Here is a 24,341-nt window from a genome sequence, read left to right as displayed (position 1 = left end):
GCCTAACAGGGTTTGCTACTGGACCCAGCTCTCAAATGATTTTGAGGGACAAGTGAAAAAAAAACCATCAGGGATCCAAGTCATAGGTTCAAAAACCTAGATCCAGCTGGGGCACCAAGAAGAGAACCCTGGACAGCGCTCACACCCATGCTCATGGCTCTGTGAAGAAGCAACCAACTAATATCCCCGGTGGGCCGTGGGACTAGCGTGAAATATGCACTTGCCCACCAAAGTTCCTCACCCTCCACAGGGGATAGGCGGTCCCACCACTTGGTGCTGGGGCAGGACACAAGGCTAAGGAAGTGAAGGGTGTGGAGCACAAGCCTCGACAGCTGTTTCCAAGGCACAGTTCAGAGGTGGGCCAGCTGCATATCACACAGCTGGCTCAGGTGGTGCATAGAGGGTGGCTGGGGAGGCTCACGCGTCAGGGGCCTGATTGTACTTGGGGTGGATAGCTGAGGAGGCAGAAATGTCTCATGGATTCATACTTCCTGCTCCCCGCCCCGACAACTGCTTAGGAAGTTTGTCCATTGGAACTGGACTATGGCCACTACATCATTTCACTCTGGGGTCAATGAATGCTCAGCAGAAGGGCTTTGCATTAGGTAGGAAAGGCAACTATTAGTACTCAGCAGATGGGTCTAACAAGTATTTATTAAGGCAAAACACTCAGCAAGTTGTGATCAACTACTTACAAGTGGGAAGCTCCTCTTCCAGCATCAGACAATACAACTTCAACCTCCCTTTGTTACACAAACTTACTTATCAGAGGGGTTGCTGTGTTAGTCTGGATCTGTAAAAGCAGCAAAGAGTCCTGTGGCACCTGCATCCGACAAAGTGGGTATTCACCCATGAAAGCTCATGCTCCAATACGTCTGTTAGTCTATAAGGTGCCACAGGACTCTTTGCAAACTTACTTATAATTTTTATTCTTTTCTTATATATGTGTATTAGTTTCTCATTTCCATGTTAACTCTCCTCTCTCATCAGTACAAGTTTAATGTTAGTTCAAACCGGTCTTTTCTAGCTTTTTAGTCACTGGATCTTTTCTTGTTCTCACGACCATGATTGCTCTGCAGTTTCTTACACATACATAGCTCTGCTTCTGCTGTTAAATGGTATCAGAACAAACTCTTAAAATCCACAGCAGGCTTCTGCCTTCATTCCCAACAGCTCCAGTTCACGTTTTGTGATTTTGTTTTGTACTGTGACCACCTCTCTCTTGTTTCTAGTGGAAACCTTTTGTTTTATTATAAGTGCTCTGAAAGTGGTGAGGCAAGGTCAGACTCGTAAATTGGGCTACACTACTCCAGTGTCAGGGGCTGTATGTCACAACGGGAATGCGTCAAGGAGACTAGAGTGAACCTCTTATTTACCTGCAAGGTAAAGACAGGGCTGGCATAGCCCAGAGGAGAGTGTTTGGTGGCTGAAGGATGGTGGTGATAGGGAGTTAACTCCCAGCTACCACAGGCAAGACTCCCTCTCACCAGAGGCAGGAGGGTAATAGGGTGACTTACAATCCTGGATACCCAGAGAGAACCATCGCAATTGTTAGCCGACATGATAAGCAAATGAATAATGTTGGACTACATGGAATTGAGAGAGCAAACGATAATGGGGAAAGGTTAAGAACTTCCTGTGAGATACACAACCTGATGACTGGCCGTGCTTGGTTTCCTCCCCGAGTTATGCACACAGCTACATGGAATTCACCAGCTGATCAAACCAAAAACCTGACTGACCTGATTCTTATCAGCGAAAGGCCCACATGGCCACTGTTGGATGTTAGAGTCTAGAGAGTGGAAGGGATCACAAGCTACTCATGGGAATGATTAAGTGAAAGTCCACAAAAGAGATGGGTGCAATTGGGCCAAATTTGATTTTGATAAATTAAAGGAATACTCCATGAGGGAGACACACAAGGCCATGCTTGGTGGGGGGGGATTTCAGGTTATTAATTTGTGATGATGAAGAAATCTCACTACAGACCGAATGGGAACCATTCAAGGAAGCTATATAAAATACAGCGGCGGAAGTTATTGGGAAGGTGTAAGCACACAAGGAAAAACTGGATAAGTAACAGAACAAGAACCATGCAGGAAAAATGGAAAGTGGAAGAAGAAAAAGTGTTCCACAAAGGAGTGAAGAAATCACAAAGATTGGACAAGCAAAAGTTCTGCAAAGAAGCAGCTCAACAACGAGAAGAGGCGTCAAGAGAACAAGATATGAAAACGCTAAACTGCCTAGGGAAGTGGTGGAAGCTCGTCCACCGGAGGTTTTCAAAAGGAGGCTGGACAGCCATCTGTCTTGGATGGTTTTCTATGACAGGAATTAATGGTGACACTGTATTGCTCCCTGGGTCTCCAAAGATGGATTGGGATGAGAAGAACCTCTACTGGAAGTACCTTGCCTGATACATCCTGGGATTGTGTTTGCCTTTTGCATGGCCACATGACATTGAGGCGCATAGGTATCCCAGCAATGGTGTTTATAAAACTAAAAGGTTAGGAAAGTAATCAAATGCCCTCCCCACTCTAACCAGTAGACCCCACATCATCCCAGAGCTGGGATGGAACCCAGACATCCTGACTCCCAGCTCCTCCTCTAACCCACTAGATCCCAACTCTCATAGCAGGGAACAAAATACAGGTGTCTTGACTCCCGGCCCCCTGTGTTAACACACTAGGCCCAATTTCTCTCCCAGTGTGGGGAATAAAACCCAGGAATCCGACGCTCATCCTCCCGCTGTTCTATCCCATTAGGCCCCACTCCCTTCCTAGAACTGGAAATAGAATCTAGGAGTCCTGATAATCCAAGACCCTGCTCTCATCAAGGTCTGAGCTCCAAATTAAGCTTTCTTCCAAATGTATTTCTCGGTCCATCCTGGGTATGTGTCTTCAGATGTCTTGTGAAATTTGGCCAGTCACTAAAGTGCTTCCCACAGTTGGGACATTTACCGGGTCACTCCCCTGTGTGGATCCTCTGGTGCATAATAAGCCTGGAGCGAACACTGAAGCTCTTCCCACATTCATCGCATGTAAAGGGTCACTCCTGTGTGGGACTGCTTATGCTGGATGTGGTTGGACCTCTGGCTGAAGCTCTTCTCAGATGACACATTTGTAAGGTCGCTCACCAGTATGGACCCTCCGATGGTCTGCCAGTGAGGAGCTGTGGCAGAACACTCTCCCGCAGTTCGGGCAGTTGTAGGGTTTCACGCCCGTGTGGATCCTCTGGTGCTCCAGGAGGTTGGAGGTCTGAGCAAAGCTCTTCCCGCACTCACCACACCCATAGGGCCTCTGGCCCGTGTGGGTCCTGCTATGCTTGATTAGGGTCATGCTCTGACAGAAGCTCTTCCTGCACTGGGCACACATGTAGGGTCGCTCCCCCGTGTGGCTCCTCTGATGGTGAAAGAGATTGGAGCTGTCAGCAAAGCTCTTCCCACACTGATGGCATTTGTAAGGTCGATCCCCAGTATAGATCCTCTAGTGCCTGTGAAGGTTTGATCTTCGGCTAAAGATTTGCCCACATTCGGAACATTTGTGGGCTTTTTCTCCCATGGTGATAGGGTTGGCTTTGGTTTGGCTGAAGTCTTCTCCATGCTGCGCGAGGGTTTCCCCACTGCAGTCCTGCTCTGCCCTGACTCTCGCTGATGTCTCCTCCTGATGCTCTCCTCCTCATCTCCTGGAAGAGAATAAACCACAGCTGAGCAGCAGATGAATACAGCCAAATCTTTCCTGCTTCACTGCTGCCCAAGAGCTGGCTGGGTGGGTGGGTTCAGCTCCCCAAACTCCCTCCCCTTGCTGCTCCGGAGCCCGCGGTGTGTGTGTGTGTGTGTCTCCAGTCCCTGTTTAGCTCAGATCCCGACCTGTCCCCTCCACACATGCACACTTCCTCCAGGCAGAGATTTCTTACCTCTGCTGCTATTTCTCTCCCTCCCCAGATCCCCCATCGCTGAGACTGCATCTTCTTGGAACCCTCGCTCACTGCCTGGCCGGGGCGATCCCCTCCTGGGCCTGGGGCTGCAGACGGGGACTCGCCACTGTCCCCCTTTACCACCCAGAGCCCAGCTGGTCACATCATCAGCTGATGGGGGTGGGGGAGGCAGGAAAGCGCCTGAGCTGTAAAACACTGCTCAGACGTTATGCAATAGCTTGGTTCTAGGCTGGCACCGGCTAGAGGACGAGGGGTGTCTGGGACACAGCTAACCCTTCTGGAAGGAGGCACGGGGTGCAGACGTCCCTGGGGAGCCATCCAGGACCTCATCCCTGCAGATGTTCAAGCGCATGTGGACCCAGCTGTCATGGTGCCTGGCCTAGGTCCCAGCTGAAAATGCCAAACTCAGAGCAGACTGTCAGAAACAGGGCAAACCTTCCCTCCCAAAAAAACGGTGGTATATTTTTGCATTAGATTTCACCAAGCCAGTAACAAAAGTCACTCCTGGAACACTGTATTAGTTTTACCTTGAAGCCACAGACAATTCCCTTAGACAGTCCAACCCCCAACTTTCTTTTTACCACCCAGACAAACTGGACTTTGTGATGAAAGCTTATTAAAACTAAATTCGCCACACATCAGGTTCATCCAGCCCTGGGGGGCCAGCCACTTACCAAGGTCAATGGATACTTCATATCATAAATAAAAAACCATGCCGATAGCCAATTCTTTAGTAAGCGGTCTAGAGGTTATTAACTAAGAAAAAGAAATGAGAGTTATTAAAAGATTAAACAGATAAAGTACATTACAGTTGAATTATATAGCATATAGTCCAGAAGATAGCAGGGATGTTAAATCTGCCGGTTTTCTGTAAATCTCTCTGGATTGCCCAAGTAGTTTGGGGTGGGGTGGGGGGGGGGGGCGGGACCACAGTCTTTTTGTTCAGAATTCCCTTGTTAGAATTCAACAGTCCAGACAAGGGACAGGAAAGAGGTGGGAGGAGCCTTTTTCTCTCCTTGTATATCTTGACCCTTCGGGCTGGAAAAATACTGGCTGTCTCATGGGGCAAGCATCTCCATGGCACAGAGCAAAAGAAAGAAACCTCAGTACCCTATGTTGTGGAGCTCCTCCTGGTGCTGGCCAAGATGACCATCCACCAGACCAGGAGGAGGAAGCTGGACAGCGAGGTGCTCTGGAAGTACAGGGCCTACTTCCAATCCTCCCTTAAATCACATCTCCAGGCAGAGTTCCTCAGGTCCATGTCCACTGGCTCCCTGGATGGCTTTGAGGAGCAGGGCACTGTCCACGATTCCTTGCTCAGCGCCCCCCTCTGAATCCTTGTCTTTGAAATGGTGACTTTCACTCATGTCCCTGTATTTTTAACTTGCTGTCCCTCAAAATAATATCAGCCCTGGGTTCAGTAGCCCCTCCCTTTAGGCCCACCCATCCCCAGTACCCACCAAAGCAAATGATCAGGCATGAAATCCCTTCCAGTGGAACCTGTTTGTCTGCTTCTCAGTCATCCACTGCCTCAGAACCCGCAGGACCCCAACATTCCATCCAGTTGCTTCGGAACCCTCAGGAACCCAACATTCTGTGCAGCTGCCACAGAAACTTCAGGGCAGAGAACCAGTATTTCATCCAGCTGCACATTCCTTGGGATAAGGGATCCCTGTGGGACTGTGTCCATTTGCGCTTGAACATCCATAGGGTGGATAAGGCCTTCAGTGAGATCCCGGCCGGGGCTCCCTTCCACAGGGGCTGGCTACCTGCCAGTGCCCCCCTGGGTGGATGACGGTGCGACGCGCTAATGCCCAGGCTATAGCTAAATCCCGCCCTCGCCAGCGCCTTGCGCCTGACGTCTGGGCAGGGAAGGGTTAATCCGAACCCCGCCCCTTCCCGGGGCACGTGGTGCCATAAGGGGGCTGGAATAGGGCAGGTCGGGAGCAGGGTGCGAGCCCGGCAGCGCTCCGGACGCCTGGGTTCCGAGCCTGGCTCGCAGCGCCGAGAGGGGCGAGTCCCAGTCTGCAGGCAGCGGGCCCGGGAAGGGCTCCCCCCGGCTGCCGGGCGGTGAGTGGGGGCGCCGGGGAGAGGCCGAGGCGGGACATCGCTGCCTGGAGGAAGTGGCCGCAGGGCCGGGGGGGTCGGAGCCGAAACGCGGCTGGTACCGGAGAGACCCTCCCCCCCTCAACCAGGTCTGGAGCAGCGCGGGGGGGTCTGTGCCGCTGAGCCCAGCAGGGCCCCCCCAGCCGAGCCCGCCCTGGGGAGCAGTCGGAGCGGGGTTTCCGTCCTGTCCCGGAGGTGAGAACAAAGGAGGGAATCCGCGTCCGGCCGGGACTTGGAGCCCAGAGCTGCCCAGGCCACTGGCGGGGAGACCCCTGAGCAGGGAGAGACACCAGCCTGAGTCCGTACGGGGCTGGTTGGCACCAGAGAGACACTCCCCCCCCCACCCCTTCCAGTGTAAAGACGACCCCGCCCTCATGGAAGAAAACCCCCATAAATGTTCTGACTGCAGGAAAAGCTTTAAGCAGAGCTCGACCCTAAGGCGGCACCAGCGAACCCACACGGGGGAGCGACCCTACAAATGCCTCCAGTGTGGGAAGAGTTTTGCCGACAGCTCTAAGCTCCTTCGCCATCAGAGAAGCCACACCGGGGAGCGACCCTACGGGTGTGAGTGCGGGAAAAGCTTTGCCGACAGCGCCAAGCTCCTAGAACACCAGCGAACCCACACAGGAGAGCGACCCTACAAATGCCTGCAGTGTGGGAAGAGTTTTGCTGACAGCTCCAGCCTCCTTCGCCATCAGAGGAGCCACACGGGCGAGCGACCCTGCATGTGTGCCCAGTGCGGGAAGAGCTTTGCCGACCCCTCCAACCTCCTTCGCCATCAGAGGAGCCACACAGGGGAACGACCCTACACATGTGCCCAGTGCGGGAAGAGCTTTGGGCAAAACTCGAGCCTGATGAAGCACTGCAGGGCCCACACAGGCGAGAAACCCTACAGGTGTGATGAGTGCGGGAAGAGCTTTGCTCAGACCTCCAACCTCCTGGAGCACCAGAGGATCCACACAGGCGTGAAACCTTACAAATGCCCCGACTGCGGGAGAGTGTTCTGCCACAGCTCCTCGCTGACAGGCCATCGGAGGGTCCATACTGGTGAGCGACCCTACAAATGTGTCATCTGCGGGAAGAGCTTCAGCCAGAAGTCTAACCACACCCAGCATCAGCGGACCCATACGGGGGAGCGACCCTTTACATGCGATGAATGTGGGAAGAGCTTCAGTGTTCGCTCCAGGCTTATTATGCACCAGAGGATCCACACAGGGGAGTGACCCGGTAAATGTCCCAACTGTGGGAAGCACTTTAGTGACTGGCCAAATTTCACAAGACATCTGAAGACACATACCCATGATGGGCCTGAGGAATAAATTTGGAAGAAAGCTTAATTTGGAGCTCAGACCTTGGTGGCGAGAGCAGGGGTCTTGGATTATCAGGACTCCTGGGTTCTATTTCCAGTTCTAGGAAGGGAGTGATGTCTAATGGGATAGAACAGCGGGAGGGATGAATGTCGGGACTCCTGGGTTTTATTCCCTGCACCTGGAGAGAAGTTGGGTCTACTGTGTTAACACAGGGGGCCGGGAGTCAAGACACCTGGATTCTATTCCCTGCTGTGGGAGTTGGGATCTAGTGGGTTAGAGGAGGAGCTGGGAGTCAGGATGTCTGGGTTCCATCCCAGCTCTGGGATGATGTGGGGTCTACTGGTTAGAGTGGGGAGGGCATTTGATTACTTTCCTAACCTTTTAGTTTTATAAACACCATTGCTGGGATACCTATGCGCCCCAATGTCATGTGACCATTGAAAAGGCAAACACAATCCCAGGATGTATCAGGCAAGGTACTTCCAGTAGAGCTCAGGGGGGATAGCTTAGTGGTTTGAGCATTGAGCTGCTAAACACAGGGTAATGAGTTCAATCCTTGACGGGGGTGACTGTCTACAGCAAAATCAGTACTTGGTCCTGCTAGTGAAAGTAGGGGGCTGGACTCAATGACCTTTCAGGGTCCCTTCCAGTTCTATGAGATAGGTGTATATCTCCATATATTTAGGTTCTTCTCATCCCAAACCATCTTTGGAGAGACAGGGAGCAATACAGCACCACCATTCATTCCTCGCAAAGAAAAGTTGGTCTGGAAGGGACCCCCTGAGCTCATCCAGTCCAGCCCCCTGTACTGAGGCAGGACCAATTCTGCCTAGATTATCCCTGACCTGTGTTTGTTTGTCCAACCTGTTCATCCAAAATTCCAGGGACAGGGAGGCCAGAGCCTCCCTTGGAAGCCTGGTCCAGTGCTTAACTATCCTTAGAGTTAGAAAGATTTTCCCAATATCTAACCAACATCTCCCTGCCTGAAAACTGAGCTGATTACTTCTTGTCCTGCCATTGGTGAACATGGAGAACAAATGATCACTGTCCTCTTTATAATAGCCCTTGCTATATTTGAAATGTTATTAGGTCCTCCCCTCCCATCTTCTTTTGTAAAGTCTAAATATGCTCCGTTTTTCCCCCTCATAGATCAGGTTGTCTAAACCTTTGATCATTTTTGTTACTCTCCTCCTGGATTCTCTCCAGTTTGTCCACATCTCTCCTAAAGTGTGGTGCCCAGAACTGGACACAGTATCCTGGTGAGGCCTCACCAGGGCTGAGTAGAGCAGGACAGTTACCTCACATGTCTTATGTACAACACTCCTGTTAATACATCCCAGCACGATATTAGCCTGTATTGTATTGACTCGTATCCAATCTGTGATTCACTATAATCCCAGATCCTTTTCAGTAGCATTACTGCTACCCAGTGCTCCACGTTTTGTAGTTGTCCATTTCATTTTTTTCTTCCTAATTCCAGGTCTACACTCAAAAATTAAGTCAACCAAGTTATGTTGCTCAGACACCAAACACTCTCTTCTGAGCTGTTCTAGCTCTGTCTTTACTTTGCAGGTAACAAGAGGTGCACTGTAGTCTCCTTGAAGCATCCCCCTTGTGACATCCAGCCCCTGACACTGATTACTCACAGAAATCCCAGATCCTCTGCTCCCAAAGGAGCAGTGTACCCCAATTTACGAGTCTGACCTTACCTCACCACTCGCATAGCACTTGTGAGCACTTCTAATAAAAACAAAAGGTTTACTGAGGGAAAAGATAGATGTTCCACTAGAAACAAGAGAGAGATGGTCACAATACAAAACAAAATCACAAAACGTGAACTAGAGCTGTTGGGAATGAAGGCAGACGCCTGCTGTGGATTTTAAGAGTTTGTTCTGATAACGTTTAACAGCAGAAGCAGAGCTATGTATGTGTAAGAAACTGCAGAGCAATCATGGTCGTGAGAACAAGAAAAGATCCAGTGACTAAAAAGCTAGAAAAGACCAGTTTGAACTAACATTAAACTTGTACTGATGTGGGAGGAGAGTTAACAGGGAAATGAGAGACTAATACCCATATGTAAGAAAAGAATAAAAATTATAAGTAAGTTTGTGTAACAAAGGGAGGTTGAAGCTGTATTGTCTGATGCTGGAAGTGACTGCAATTGTCCTAAGGAGATTCCCACTTGTAAGTAGTTGATCACAACTTGCTGAGTGTTTTGCCTTAATAAATATTTGTTAGACCCATCTGCTGAGTACTAACAGTTGCCTTTCCTACCTAATGCAAAGCCCTTCTGCTGAGCATTCATTGACCCCAGAGTGAAATGATGTAGTGGCCATAGTCCAGTTCCAATGGGCAAACTTCCTAAGCAGTTGTCGGGGTGGGGAACAGGAAGTATGAATCCATGCGGAATTTCTGCCTCCTTAGCTATCCACCCCAAGTACAATCAGGCCCCTGACCCGTGAGCCTCCCTTGCTACCCTCTATGCACCACCTGAGCCAGCTGTGTGTTATGCAGCTCCAAACTGTGCCTTGGAAACAGCTGTTGAGGCTTGTGCTCCACACCGTTCACTTCCTCAGCCTTGTGTCCTGCCCCAGCACCAAGTAGTGGAACAGCCTATCCCCTGTGGAGGGTGAGGAACTTTGGTGGGCAAGCGCATATTTCACGCTAGTCCCACGGCCCACCTGGGATATTAGTTGGTCGCTTCTTCACAGAGCCATAAGCATGGGTGTGAGCGCTGTCTGGGGTTCTCTGCTTGGTGCCCCACCTGGATCTAGGTTTTTGAACCAATTATTTGTATCCCTGTTTTTTTTCCACTAGTTGTCCCTCAAAATCATTCGAGAGCTGGGTCCAGTAGCTCCCACCGTTAGGCTGGAAGAGGGGTGCCTTAGATATGGGTGGGCTTCCACCATCCCATCCTGAGAGCCTCAATACGTACCCCTGCCACACCCCTCCCCAGGTCAAAGGGTGAGGCATGAAACCCCTTCCTGTGGAATCAAGTTTGTCTGCTTCTCACCCACCACTGCCTCAGAACCCTGAGGGCCCCAACATTCCATCCAGTTGCTTCAGAACCCTCAGAGCCCCAACATTCTGTTCACCTCGGAACCCTCAGGGCCCCAATATTCCATGCAGCTGCCAGGGAACTTCAGGGTCCCAACATCTCGCCCAGCTGCACTTTCCGTGGGAGAAGGGATCCCTGTGGGACTGTGTCCATTTGTGCTTGAACATCCATAGGGTGGATAAGGCCTTCAGTGAGATCGGGGCCGGGGCTCCCTTGCACAGGGGCTGGCTGCCTGCCAGTGCCCCCGTGGGCGCGTCCTAGCATGACGGTGCGACGCGCTAATGCCCAGGCTATAAATCCCGCCCTCGCCAGAGCCTTGCCCCTGACGCCTGGGCAGGGAAGGGTTAATCCGAACCCCGCCCCTTCCCGGGGCACGTGGTGCCATAAGGGGGCTGGACTAGGGCAGGTCGGGAGCTCCGGACGCCTGGGTTCCGAGCCTGGCTCGCAGCGCCGAGAGGGGCGAGTCCCAGTCTGCAGGCAGCGGGCCCGGGAAGGGCTCGCCCCGGCTGCTGGGCGGTGAGTGGGGGCGCCGGGGAGAGGCCGAGGCAGGACATCGCTGCCTGGAGGAAGTGGTCGCAGGGCCGGGGGGGTCGGAGCCGAAACGCGGCTGGTAGCGGAGAGACCCCCCTCCCCGCAGCCAGGTCTGGAGCAGCGCGGGGGGGTCTGTGCCGCTGAGCCCAGCAGGGCCCCCCCAGCCGAGCCCGCCCTGGGCAGCAGTCGGAGCGGGGTTTCCGTCCTGTCCCGGAGGTGAGAACAAAGGAGGGAATCCGCGTCCGGCCGGGACTTGGAGCCCAGAGCTGCCCAGGCCACTGGCGGGGAGCTCCAAAGCCCTGAGCAGGGAGAGACACCAGCCTGAGTCCGTACGGGGCTGGCTGGCACCAGAGAGAGACACCCCCATCCCCTCCTTCCATCCCAGGGGAGAGACATGGAAGAAAACCCCCATAAATGTTCTGACTGCAGGACAAGCTTTAAGCAGAGCTCGACCCTAAGGAAGCACCAGCAAACCCACATGGAGGAGGGACCCTACAAATGCCTCCAATGTGGGAAGAGCTTTGTTGACCGCTCCAACCTCCTTCGCCATCAGAGGAGCCACACGGGGGAACGACCCTATGGGTGTGAGTGTGGGAAGAGCTTTGCTGAGAGCTCCAAGTTCCTAGAGCACCAGCGAACCCACACGGGGGAGCGACCCTACAAATGCCTACAGTGTGGGAAGAGTTTTGCCGACAGCTCCAACCTCCTTCGCCATCAGAGGAGCCACACAGGGGAACGACCCTACACATGTGCCCAGTGCGGGAAGAGCTTTGGGCAAAACTCGAGCCTGATGAAGCACTGCAGGGCCCACACAGGCGAGAAACCCTACAGGTGTGATGAGTGTGGAAAGAGGTTTGCTCAGACCTCCAACCTCCTAGAGCATCAGAGGATCCACACAGGCGTGAAACCCTACAAATGCCCTGTCTGTGGGAAAGTGTTCTGCCACAGCTCCTCGCTGACCAACCATCAGAGGGTCCACACGGGTGAGAGACCCTATAAATGTCCCGAGTGTGAAAAGAGCTTCAAACACCGCTCTGTGCTTGTGCAACACGAGAGGATCCACACAGGGGAGCGACCCTACAAATGCCCCCACTGTGGGAAGGCCTTCGCCGATCGCTCAGTCCTGATCAAGCATGAACGGATCCACACGGGACTGACCCCATAAATGTGCCCACTGCGGGAAGTGTTTCAGTGATCCCTCCGTCCTGACCTGGCATGAGCGCATCCACACAGGCGAGTAACCCTACAAGTGTGTTCATTGCGGGAAGGGCTTCTGTCAGAGCTCCACCATGCCCAGCATCTGAGAACCCACACCGGGGAGCGACCCTATAGATGTGATGATTGTGGAAAGAGCTTCAGTGTAAGTTCCAGCCTTGTTGTCCACCAGAGGAGAGAGACTCTATAACTGTCCCGATTGTGGGAAGAGTTTTAGTGGCTGGCCAAATTTTAGCAGGCATCTGAGGGCCCACGCCCAGGAGTAAACCTGACAGGTGACCCAATTCTGGGAGATGCTACTGTGAGCATTTTGGGCTCTTTAGAGAGAGAGCCCATGCATTGGAAAGACCCTATAAATGCCCCAACTGTAGCCAGAGCTTCTGTCTCAGCTTAGAGCTTAGTAGGTACCAAAGAATCCACATGGCGGGTTACCTATAAATGCCCCAACTGATGGAAAAGCTTTAGTTCCAGGACATACCTTATTATTCATGAGAAGATCCACAGCAGAGGCAGGCCTGAGAAATAAATGTGGAGGTAAGCGTCATTCAGAGCTCTGAACAGGACTTCTGCTGTGGTAGAGAAGTGGGGCCTCAAAGTAGGGCCTCAGAGTGGGGCAGATAGTGAGTTTATTTTCTACCTCTTATTTCTGGAAGAGGCATTTTGCTGATCTTGTGGAATCTGGGTTGTTAGAAATTCAACCTGAACGTGAAGTTGTTTTTTTTCTTGCAGAATGTAATTCGCCATCCTAAAGGGTGGGGAGGGGAGATTAAATGTGTCTATGAGGCCAATTTTGTCCCTTTTTTGGGCCAGTTCCTGTCCTTCTCAGCCCTGTGACTGAGGGGTGAAAACATTATCTAAATTGATCTGTACCATACGGGGTGAGCAGTGCCACACTGCTACCTCCTTCTGCCAGGTCACAGTCAGGAGCGCCGGCAGCCTTTTTGGCACCCTAGGCGGCAGAAGGTCCCACCCCCGAAATACCGCTAATGACCGCGGTGGCCGAACATCCGGTCACTGCCCCCCAAATGTTAGTGCCCTAGGTGACTGCTTGGTGACTCCCTCAAAGAATTCTAATGGATCGGTGAGGCAGGATTTCCCTTTACAAAAGCCATGTTGGCTCTTCCCCCATCAATTCATGCTTATCTGTGTGTCTGATCATTCAATGTGCCTGGTACTGAAGTTGGGCTTACTGGCCTGTAATTGCCAGGATCACCTCTGGAGCCTATCCTCCAGTCTTCTGCTACAGAGGCTGATTTAACGGATAAGTGTTATGGACTGGGGTGTAGGTGGTCTGGCCCAGTAGAGCGGGAGTGAAGTCTAGTGGGTGGAGCAGTCATCCAGGTTGGGGAATGAAGCCAAGGGTCAGCACCAGTTAACTACCAGTTATCAGAGCCTGGGGTCAGGCCAGAGTCAGAACTAGGAATCGAAGCTGAAGGTCAGAGCCAAGGTCGGATGCCAAATTCCAGAGCCAGGATCAGAAGTCAAGAGGATGGGGGTCAAAGCCAGGATGGGTCACTGAGGATTGAAGGTGAGGCATAAGGACAGGAGGAGAGACCAGAATCAAGCACAGAGCAGGAGCATGGTGGGAAGAAGAGTGAAGCTGGGGGTAAGGCAGGAACCAGGAGCAGGGATGGGTGCAGGAGGCAGGCACAAGCAGGGTCCAATGCAACCACAGCAGGAATCCACCTTGTTGCTCAGACAAACATCCTGTTCTGCCTCCTGGCTTAAATAGCGTAGTAGGACCAATCAGCAGAGCCGGGCAGTACTCTAGTCAGAGCGATCGTGGATGTTTCATGTAACCCCAGTAGTGTTTCAGCCCACTTGAGGTCAATAGCTATTGGGGGTTAGCCAGGATGTGGCAGCTGTCTGGGGATGTGTAGGCCTGAGTTCAAGTCCTGGGGCATCATAATAGGTTATGTACCACAGTTAGTAGTTCTGGGTTTTCATATTTGACTTTCTCTAGAACTCTTGGGTGGCTCACGTCTAGTCCTGGGGACTTAGTACTGTTTAATGTATCAATTTGTTCCAAAAACTCCTCTACTGACATCTCAATGTGGGACAGTTCCTCAGATTTGTCACCTAACCAGATTGGCTCAAGTGTGGGAATCTCCCTCACCTCCTCAGCCATGGAGACCAATACAAAGAATTCATTGAGCTTCTCCACAATGACCTTGTCTTCCTTGGGTGCTCCCTTAGCACCCCGATGGTCCAGTGGCACCACTGGTGGTTTGGCAGCCTCCCTACTTCTAAAAAAAGCTTCTTGCTGGTAGTTTTTTGCCTGTTAGCCTTCAATTTATTTTGGGCCCGCCTCCTTATACTTTTACACTGGACTTGCCAGAGTTTGTTCCTTTCTAATTTCCTCAGTAGGATTTGACCTCCAATTTTTTAAAGGATGCCGTTTGGCCTCTAATCAACCTTTTTACTCTGCTGTTTAGCAGTGGTCACATTTTTCCGGTTTTTGGGGAGGCGGGGGTATACATTGAGTTTGGGCCTCTTATGGTGTTTTAAATTGTTTCCATGCAGCTTGCAGGCATTTCACTCTTGTGGCTGTTCCTTTTTATTTCCATTCAACTAGTCTCCTCTTTTTGTGTAGCTCCCCTTTTTGAAGTTAAATGTTATCGTGGCGAGTTTCTTGGGTTATTTCCGCCCCCTCCCGCAAGGTTGTTCAATTTAATTACATTATGGTGGCTATCACTGAGCCATCATGTTATAGTCATCTCTTGGGCTACGTCTATTCTACCTGCCCGGGTCGGCGGGTAGCGTTCGACTTCTCAGAGTTCGATATATCGCATCTCATCTAGACGCGATAGTTCGAACTCCGAACGCGCTCCCGTCGACTCCGGAACTCCACCACCGCGAACGGCAGTGGCGGAGTCGACGGGGGAGCCGCGGACTTCGATCCCGTGGCATCTGGACGGGTGAGTAGTTCAAACTAAGGTAGTTCGAGTTCAGCTACGCTATTTGGGTAGCTGAACTTGCGTACCTTAGTTCGACCCCTGCCCCCCCCAGTGTAGACCAGGCCTTGGACCAGATACTGTGCACCACTTAGGACCAATCAAGAATTGCCTCTCCCTCTGTGGGTTCCAGGACTAGCTGCTCCATGAAGCAGCCTTGAAATGCAAACGCTATTTGACGGTAGGGACGTACTTTATAGTAACATTTCTGTAACTTTGCCCTCTTCATCAGATTGCCTGCTTAAAAACTGCCATGGGAAATATCCTTAACTATGACCCCCTTGTGGATTCGCTCACTGTGTGACCTTGGGAAAATAATTTTGCATCTGTTTCTGAGTTTCCCCACCCATAAAATAGCAATTATGAAACTCACCTTTGTGGTCTGCAGATTAAAAATGATATTTAGGTGTTCTTACTACGCTGGAAACACAGATTTGCAGCGAAGCAAACTTTGAACTGACACTCTCAGGCCTCACCATCGGGAACGAGTGAAAATTGAAAGCGTAGCTTCGTCTGCAAGCATCAGAAATGCAGAACGTTGCAGCTCCTGGGGAGACACTGAAATGGACGGAGGGGAGGATGGGGGTCAAACAGCTCATGTTAAAACCACCTGTGACTATTGATAATAAATCAAAGTGGAAAGCACTTCGCATGTATGTGTTTCTTTAAACAGACTGTGCTACTGTGCAAGACAGGGCACCACTGCTTTATCCCGCTGTAGGAGAGCATGGCCGTCCCTCCCTGTCAGCCTCAGAGGGAGGCCACACATCCTCGCTGTCACATCTATAGAACGGCATTTTTCCAGAGGGGGTATTAACAGTTTGTGAAGCTCAGGCCCTCTGTCACGGCAGATTCCCCACCTTGGCACTTCGAGTGCAGAAGGTGGGGGCCCGCAAGGATTCTAAAAATGAATACTGGCCACTCCAGGCTTGTATTAAACTCCCAAGGTTACAGCTTCAATCTGACCTTGGATGGGTACATGCTGCCACCATCCAACTGCAAAAACCCCCTGTGAACCCAGAAAGGTGCACTTGGGAGTTCCTCCCTGTGGGGTACACACAGGGACTGCTGCCCCTTGCAGATTGCCCCCCCAAGCACCAGCTTGGAATGCTGGTGCCTGGAGCCAGCCCTGCCTCAAGCCCTTTCACCCTCCCTCTGGGGAAGAGCTGGGAAAGAAAACAAATGTTCATTTTATTAAAAATGAAAATAAACCTGGAGCTTAAGCTATTGCTAGATTTTTAAAAAGAGCAAATATAATAATTAAGCGTAAAGAATGGTTATCAGCAAAACAAAAGCATTTGGGGGTTAGCACAGGGGAGTCCACAAGCGTTACAGAAATAAAAGAGATGAACCTAATCGCGTCTTCCTAGACATTTCCTGATCTACTTACATATCTAGGGTTTCAAATTGGGTAGTTCTAGGTGTGATCTGGTGGTTTTCAGACCTGGTTCACAGCTTTTTATGGCATAGCTTTAGCACTGTCTCTGCTCTGTCCCCTCTCTCCGGAGAACAACAGACAAAGGGAAAGTTTTTTTCCAATTTAGAAAAGTTCTAGCCCTCCCATTGGCTCTTTTGGTCAGGTGCCCACTCCCTTCCTTTTACCTGTGGGCTTTTTTAACCCTTTACAGGTAATGCAAGTAGAGAACAGCTACTAACAGGGATTTTGTAGCTAAGTGGCTGGCTGGCTGTCCATAAAAGGGAGCTACCCCTTCCCCCTTCATTTATCATCCCCCCCCCCAATCACAGATAGTGCTGGCCAGCCTGGTTCAAGTCATGTCCACATCGGCTGGGATTTCTTCCTGGAGGTTTAGGAAACAGAGTTAATAAGATACCCACACCTCTAATATTACTACTAATTACATGAAGAACTAAACAGTATTTTTCACATTTCAAGGACTACAATGACTTAGAATACAGGGACATTTTTACCCAGCTGATTCTGGGAAACCTTTCCAAGAGAGGCAACAGTCACTTTGTTAGAGACTCCTGAAATGTGTTGTATTTCAAAATCAAAGTCTTGAAGAGCTAAACTCTACCGAAGAAGTTTTTTGTTAGTTTATTTGACTGTGTGAAGCCACTTCAGTGCAGCATGGTCAGTCTGCCGATGGAAACGCCATCCCCAAATGTATGGGCGTAGCTTCTCCAGAGCATACGCAATAGCGTAACATTCTTTTTCCGAGACTGACCAGTGGCTTTCCCTCCCAGAAAGTTTTTTTGTCTGAGAAACACAACAGGATGGAATTGTTGATCTGGTCCTTCCTGCGTTAAAACTGCTCCTACACCATGCTCGGACGCATCTGTGGTTATGACAAAAAGTTGGTCGAAGTCCGGGGCCCTGAGTGCAGGGTCAGACGTAAGGGCTACCTTAAGCTGGTTAAAGGAATTTTGACACTTTTCAGTCCACTGAACTGCATTTGGCTGTTTTTTCCTGGTTAGGTCTGTCAGCGGGGTGGCAATTTTGCTGTAGTTTGGTACAAATCATCGGTAATACCCAGCCAAGCCCAAGAAGGATTGGACCTGTTTCTTTCACTTAGGAATAGGCCAATTTTGGATAGCATTTACTTTAGCCTGTTGATAGTTCCTTGCCCACCTGGTGTCCAAGGTACCGTTACTATGTTTAGGCCTATTTGACATTTTTTGGCCTTAATGGTTAATCCTGCCTCCCTTATGCGCTGGAAAACATCTTGGAGGTGTTCCAGGTGTTCTGCCCGTGAATCTAGCCACATTGACAAGGTAGGCTACTGTAAATTCCTCAGATTCAGCCAGGAGGTTATCCACCAGTCTCTGGAAGGTGGTGGGTGCATTTCGCAGTCTGAAAGGGAGCACATTAAATTCATACAGCCCTACATGGGTGATGAGGGCTGACCTTTCCTTGGCAGGGTCATCTAGCGGCGTTTTCCAGTACCTCATAGTTAAATCTAAGGTGGAGATGAACTGGGCATGTCCCAGTTTCTCCAATAGCTCATCTGTGTGTGGCATTGGATAGTTTTCTGGGTGAGTTACAGCACTGGGATAATCGTCATAGACTGAAAAAGTTCATATTCTTGACCAGCCCTTGTCCTGGACAGGCAGCCTGGCTGTAGACAAGTTAAAAGAGTTGGCCTTAAAGGGTTGCACCATCACTTGGGCCTCTGGGTTGATGAATTTGGGGTCCCCCAGGGATTGGTGGATAGCTGACACCTGCGCTCCAATGTCTCTCCATGCAGTAATCTTCCTCCCACTCACAGTTTTCCTTTGCTCTGGGGGTATTTGCGAGGCATCTGGGCCTGAAGGCTCTTGGTGAGACCCTGGGGTGATGAGTTGTAGTCGGCTGGTGCTCTTGGGGCAGTTGGCCTTCACATGCCCCAGCTCATTGCATTTGAAGCATCACCCAGCTGACTGTGGGGTGGGGTGAGGTGGGTGGTTGGAGAGCAGGGTGGTGGGATGAGAGGGCATTTGGGGTCTCCCTGGCTGTGTGGACGGCTCCTCCTTCTGAGGTGGGGCCTTGGGCTGACCCCAATGGTGTGGTGTCTGCTCGGGTGGCCCCTTCTGGTATCCACACCAACTGCTACTAGCTTTTTTTCTTCTCTGCCACCTCCACCCATTTGGTTCTGATCTCCCCCACCTCAAATTACAGTTTTGGGCTTCCCCTCGAGGATGTACCTTTTTATTTCCTCAAGAACACCCTCTAAGGACTGCTCCATTTGTATTAGGAGAGACAAATCTTCCAGAGACTTAACATTTGCTCCTGATATCCAGGCATCCCAATTTTGTACAATGTGGTAGGCGTGTCGGGAAAAATGCCACATCTCGTTTCCACCTTAGGGCTCTGAACCGCTGACGGGCATGCTCGGGTGTTAGCCCCATCCTAATTTTGGCCTTGTGTTTAAAAAGTTTGTCCAGGTGAGCCAAATTCATCTCCAGGTCAGTGTTCAGTTGAGACTTAGGGGCCGTGTCATGTGCTGGCACCTGGTCTGTCGGCGTCACAGAGGCCACTGTCTCTGAATCATCCTCCCGGTTCCTGACAATTATAAGGTGTACCAGGAACTCATGAAAAGGGCAGCCTGGGTACACAGGTAGAATTGGTTAATGACAATCCATATAAGTTAGTTCATATTTGACATATTGCTGGGCCTGCTAGAGTGGTTTTGCTTATTCATGAGGCCCATCTGGGAGCTTACTATGATCCTTCGGCAAACTCCCTCTTGTCTGATGCCCACTGCCACGAGAACAGAAAAGAGGTGCCAGATTCCTTCTTAGGGATGTGAATATTTTTATTCATCCCCAACCTCAGGATCTTTGGCCTTCATTATGCTTAACCATCAATTCCACTGATTCCAAGAACTTTAATGAAGCTCAGACAAGACTCTCAGTGGTTTGAGCATTGGCCATCTAAACCCAGGATTGTGAGTTCAATCCTTGAGGGGGCCATTTGGGGATTTGTCCTACTTTGAGCAGGGGGTTGGACTAGATGACCTCCTGAGGTCCCTTCCAACCCTGATATTCTAAGACTCAGCTTCTATGATTATCATTGCACCGGTATGGCACAGACAATACTGCTTTCCAGAACTGGTCAGGCTGGCGATATGGCCAACAGTCCCCCTTCCTCTTATTCCCAACTTGATATTGCAGAACGGCATCTTCATCATCCTCACCAGGTAGGTCACTGCAGAGCCAGAGGGGAGAGCGCCCCCTGCTGGATCCCCTGTTCCCTGCATCACAGCATCCCCTAGTGCTGCACTTGGTCATAGGTGTCAGCGCTGACTGCAAGCGGAGAGCGCCCCCTACTGGCTCCCCACCCTGTTTCCTGCAGCACAGCGCCCCCTACTGAACTCTTCCCTGCAGTACAGTGCCCCCATCCACTGCTACTCTCCAGCCCCATCCATCACTCCCGTCGCTTTCCTTCTTTCCATCCTTTGCCTCCCCCAGCCTTGAGGAATCAACCAGTACATCAACTTGTCCACCGAGGAGGCAGGGGCAAGTGTGCCAGTGACACATCGGTACGAGGTGAGGCTGGCAGCAGGGAGCTAGGACTCCTGGGTTCTATCCCCAGCTCTGGCAGGGGAGTGGGGTCTGAGGGTTAGAGCAGAGACTGGAGATCAGAGCTCCTGGGTTCTCTTCCTGCAGTGTTCTATGGTGAGTCTGGTGGGTTTTTTTTTTTGTTTTGTTTCAGGTCAAGAACCTGCGGCAGCAAAGCGTCCCCATCTCGGTCACGTTCCAGTTCCCCGTGGAGATGAACGGGGTCCGGGTGTGGGACATCTCTGAGGTCATCCCCTCCAAGGTACCTGCCTCTCCCTGCCCTTGTGTGTGTGTGAGATGGGCCCAGTGACGCCTCTGCCCTACAGCGCCCCCTAGAGCTCCATTTGCAATTAGACGTAGGGGGCAGTTATCTGTGCAAAGGGCATATGTAATCACCCAATTAACTACTGCACTAACAGGCATAAAGGAACAACAGAATTGGCAATTTGCACTTGCATTTAACACGCCTGTGTCTGTAATTGTGGTAAAAACTTGTGCTTGAATTGTATGAAAATCTAGCCCTAGCAGTCTGCCTAAATTTGGAATTGAAAAATAAATAAAAAGGAAAAGGGTAAGGAGATGTGTCTATGTAGGGACACATGTAGATAGAACAGGATCTGTGGGAAAGCTACAAAAAGGAAAACTCCAGCATGGGAACAACATTCAAGCCAATGGATTTTTCTCCCTGGGGAAAGGCAGGAAGAGTCTGAGGCTACGTCTACACTACAGAGTTTTGTTGACAGAAGTTATGCCGCTTTAATTAAACTGCCATTGCTTGTCCACACAATGCTGCTTGTGTCGGCAAAGTACATCCACACTAGCAGCTCTTGCATTGATACAGCCGAGGACCGTCAACACCAGCATCACTTGCCTGGAGAAGATTGAAGAGTGATCCTGAGCCACAACATCTGCTCTGGTTCCGTGTTCCCCCTGCTCGAGCTACATTGGGACAGTAGAAGTGGAGCCCATGGATTGCCTGGTGACTGGTTCCAGTTGTCATCAGCTGCCGTCCATCTTCTGCTTGCCTCTGCCATTGGGACCTGCAAGTATAAAACCCATAGTGTCGCCAAGGGTAGTTGGGAGCCAGGCTTCATGCCTATATGGTGAAACCACTGAAGTGTCTGTTGTTTATCTTTCCCTCTGGGTTTCCCTCCTTCCATACACTTCCCTCAATAAATGGTGGTTTGTTTTGCACCTTATTAAGTCTTTACTTACCCAATGCAGTGGGGGAGCGTCTAACGTTCCAGACACACATTAGATACTGGAAGCTGGGGCCAAACTGACAATCGTCTAGGCACCTCTTGCTATAATATTCTCAGTGCAATAGCCTGAGACTCAGGTGTCTTTCCATCCTCTGCTGTCCCAGCTGCCCATCAATCTATAGAAAGGAGGTGCCCTAAGCCCCTACAAATAAAAGTAAGAATCAGTTTTCTAGTGTAACCGATGGCCCTGCCAAGTCTTTCTCACTCAGGTTCAAATCCTACAATCCGTATTCAGGCAAAAACCCTATTGGTTTCCGAGAAGCTTTGCCATGATCTTGCTACAGTGGCCTAGCGAATAAAAGGTCAAAAAAAACCAAAAAACAACTAATTGCAACATGGCTACAGGCAACTGTGATTGATTACAGCCAGCTGTTTTTTTTTCCCTTGATGCAGCTCCACTTGGTGAAAAGTGGAGATCTATTCTACGAATAAAAGAAGAGAAAAATGAAAGTAAGTGTTAAATTTCATTTTACTTGCCAGCTGGGGCCGGGTTTCCAGGAATTAAGAGCTGTTCATGAGAACAGTGATACCATAAACAAACATGGATTTTTGGACATGCTTGTAAGAGATAGGCCAGAGCCTGGAGTCCCCCTGGATGTATTAGACCCAGCCCCAAGGGCAGAGGCCCACAAATGCAATTATCCAGCCCAAGGTTATGCTTCCTGGGATGCTCAGGGGGTTTTCTGTGGGCTCTGAGTCATCAGGGCTATGCAGGGTTGATTTTTACAAAGTAACCACACAGAACCCAAACCTTTCCTTCAGAATGCCCAGGGGCTTGTATTGAGATTTAAAATCCAAATGTCTCCTATAGTACACATACCTCATGCTTACCTTTCTACCTTTTGAATACCAAACACCCCTCCACTAATCCCACCAAATAAACTGCGTTTCTCTCAATCAAAAACTAGATAATTGCCCAAGTCTGGTTTCCTTGCTGTAATCAACCACCTCCCATTTCCCTTTAGCCCTCCTGTAGCCTCTTCACTCCTTCATATACTTATAAGCAGAGTCAGGATGAGCTCTACCCTGACATCTGGTGGTGAATTATAGTGAGTGTGGAAAAGAACTTAGGGGGCTGATCTTGTTTGAATAGGCACACCCACTCTGCCTAGCATGAGTCCATGGCAGCCCAAAATGGTCACTTTGACAGCTGTGGGATCCCCAATTTCTCCGTTATTGGGGTAGGAGGAATAAAGTGTTGCTACCCTGATTATGTGAATGAAGGACTATGAGACTATTTTATGACAGAGGGTCTCACCGTCAACTAAGTAGCACTTGCTAGACAAGGGACATGGGTTCAAAAACCCAGTGAATTGAGAGAGGTTAGGGACAGGCCCTTTTTGGTCTGGGCCCCCTCTTGAAGGCCTGGCACACCAATTGCACCTTCTTCTTTCTCTCCATTGTTGAATATCAGAGCTAATTTTGATTCTACTAGGAGTCTAACTAGAGGCTGCTGAGCTGAAGTCACTTCGGGCCAATGGTGCACCAGCACTGGGGCTCCCCTACTACAAGCTGAAATCACTAAGAGTTAAAACTACTAAAAGAGCTAAAATTACTGAGCTGAGATTGCTGAATGCTGTGTTAACTAGTGGGGGAGCCTGAAGATATATTGCTAAGTGGTGAGCAGAGCAGTTGCAGGACGGTTGGAGTGGAGTGGTTTGCAGGGACAGCTGGAGTGGTTCATGGAATGGCTGGTGGAGTGGAGCAGCTGGCGGAGTGGAGCAGCTTGTGGGATGCTTGGAGCGGCCCACAGAACAGCGAGTGGAGCAGAGCAGAGCGGAGCAGTTTGCGGGGACGGCTGGAGGAGCGGAGCAGCTGGTGGAGCAGAGGCGTGGTGAAGGCTGCAGCAGAACTCCACGGAGAGGCAGGGGCAGTTGGCCTTGGCCCATGTAAGGTGCCCCTTAACACTCCGTGTGGCCCTCCCCCCAATTCCACCCAGGCTGGGGGGGTGGTAATACTCTGCAGATAAACTTTTGAACTCTGGGGCAGCACTGACCAGGGACAGAGACTTTGGGGTTGTTGGACTTTGGGGTGATTTGGACTTAAGACCCTGAGGGGAAAAGGACACTGCCAAACTTACTTGGAGGTGGGTCTTTTGCTCATGGTTTGTGTTATGAATCCTGTTTGTGGTGTTTCCCCAATGTAATGCCGCATTGTTTCCCTCCTTTATTAAAAGGATTTTGCTACACTCAGACTCCGTGCTTGCGAGAGGGGAAGTATTGCCTCCTAGAGGTGCCCGGGGAGTGGTATGTAATTGTCCCAGGTCACTGGGTGGGGGCTCGAGCCAGTTTTGCATTGTGTTATTGAAACGGAACCCCTAGATACTGAACCCGGCCCTTGTTGCTGCCAACTCAGAGGGGCAGAAGGGTTACATACTTATCCCAGCACCATCACGTGCAGGCCTGGGCACATGGCTAGCCTAGATGGCCTTGTTGAGGTGTGAATGGCAAACACTGCCCCAAGCGGAGAGCAAGGAATTGGTTCCCCAGGAGGATGGGTGTGGTTAGGAAGAAGTAGCTGTCTCCACTCTCTCCCCATAACTTGCAGAAATGCAAATATTCCAGGCTCATCTATTTGACCAGTGAATGGGGGGTTTGCAGGAGTGGAGTCCAGAACAACAAAAAGCTTCCCAAATAGAGGACCTAGATAGGAGTGTAGGGCAGGGGTCGGCAACCTTTCAGAAGTGCTGTGCCGAGTCTTCATTTATTCACTCTAATTTAAGGTTTCGCGTGCCAGTAATACATTTTAACGTTTTTTAGAAGGTCTCTTTCTATAAGTCTATAATGTATAACTAAACTATTGTTGTATTAAAGTAAATAAGGTTTTTAAAATGTTTAAGAAGCTTCATTTAAAATTAAATTAAAATGCAGAGACCCCGGACCGGTAGCCAGGACCCGGGCAGTGCGAGTGCCACTGAAAATCAGCTCGTGTGCCGCCTTCGGCACCTGTGCCATAGGTTGCCTACCCCTGGTGT

The 24,341-nt window shown here is 50.5% G+C and overlaps 1 protein-coding gene and 1 pseudogene across 1 annotated transcript; one reads left to right on the top strand and one right to left on the bottom strand.

Annotated features, from left to right (window-relative positions):
* Nucleotides 1-3,104: 3,104 nt before the first annotated feature.
* LOC120395015 (zinc finger protein interacting with ribonucleoprotein K-like) lies at nt 3,105-3,949 on the bottom strand. The gene is made up of 3 exons (XM_039519184.1): nt 3,913-3,949; nt 3,527-3,681; nt 3,105-3,398 (listed from the first exon to the last, which is right to left on the bottom strand). Exons 1-3 carry the CDS (start codon nt 3,947-3,949, stop codon nt 3,105-3,107), a joined length of 486 nt encoding a protein of 161 aa, XP_039375118.1.
* Nucleotides 3,950-6,063: 2,114 nt separating this feature from the next.
* LOC120395040 lies at nt 6,064-22,862 on the top strand (annotated as a pseudogene).
* Nucleotides 22,863-24,341: the final 1,479 nt, after the last annotated feature.

Source organism: Mauremys reevesii, unplaced genomic scaffold (genome assembly GCF_016161935.1).
Source record: "Mauremys reevesii isolate NIE-2019 unplaced genomic scaffold, ASM1616193v1 Contig9, whole genome shotgun sequence".
Classification (NCBI taxonomy): Eukaryota; Metazoa; Chordata; order Testudines; family Geoemydidae; genus Mauremys; species Mauremys reevesii.
The sequence above is the reverse complement of the archived record's forward strand: the minus strand, read 5'-3'. Positions and strand labels throughout refer to the sequence as shown.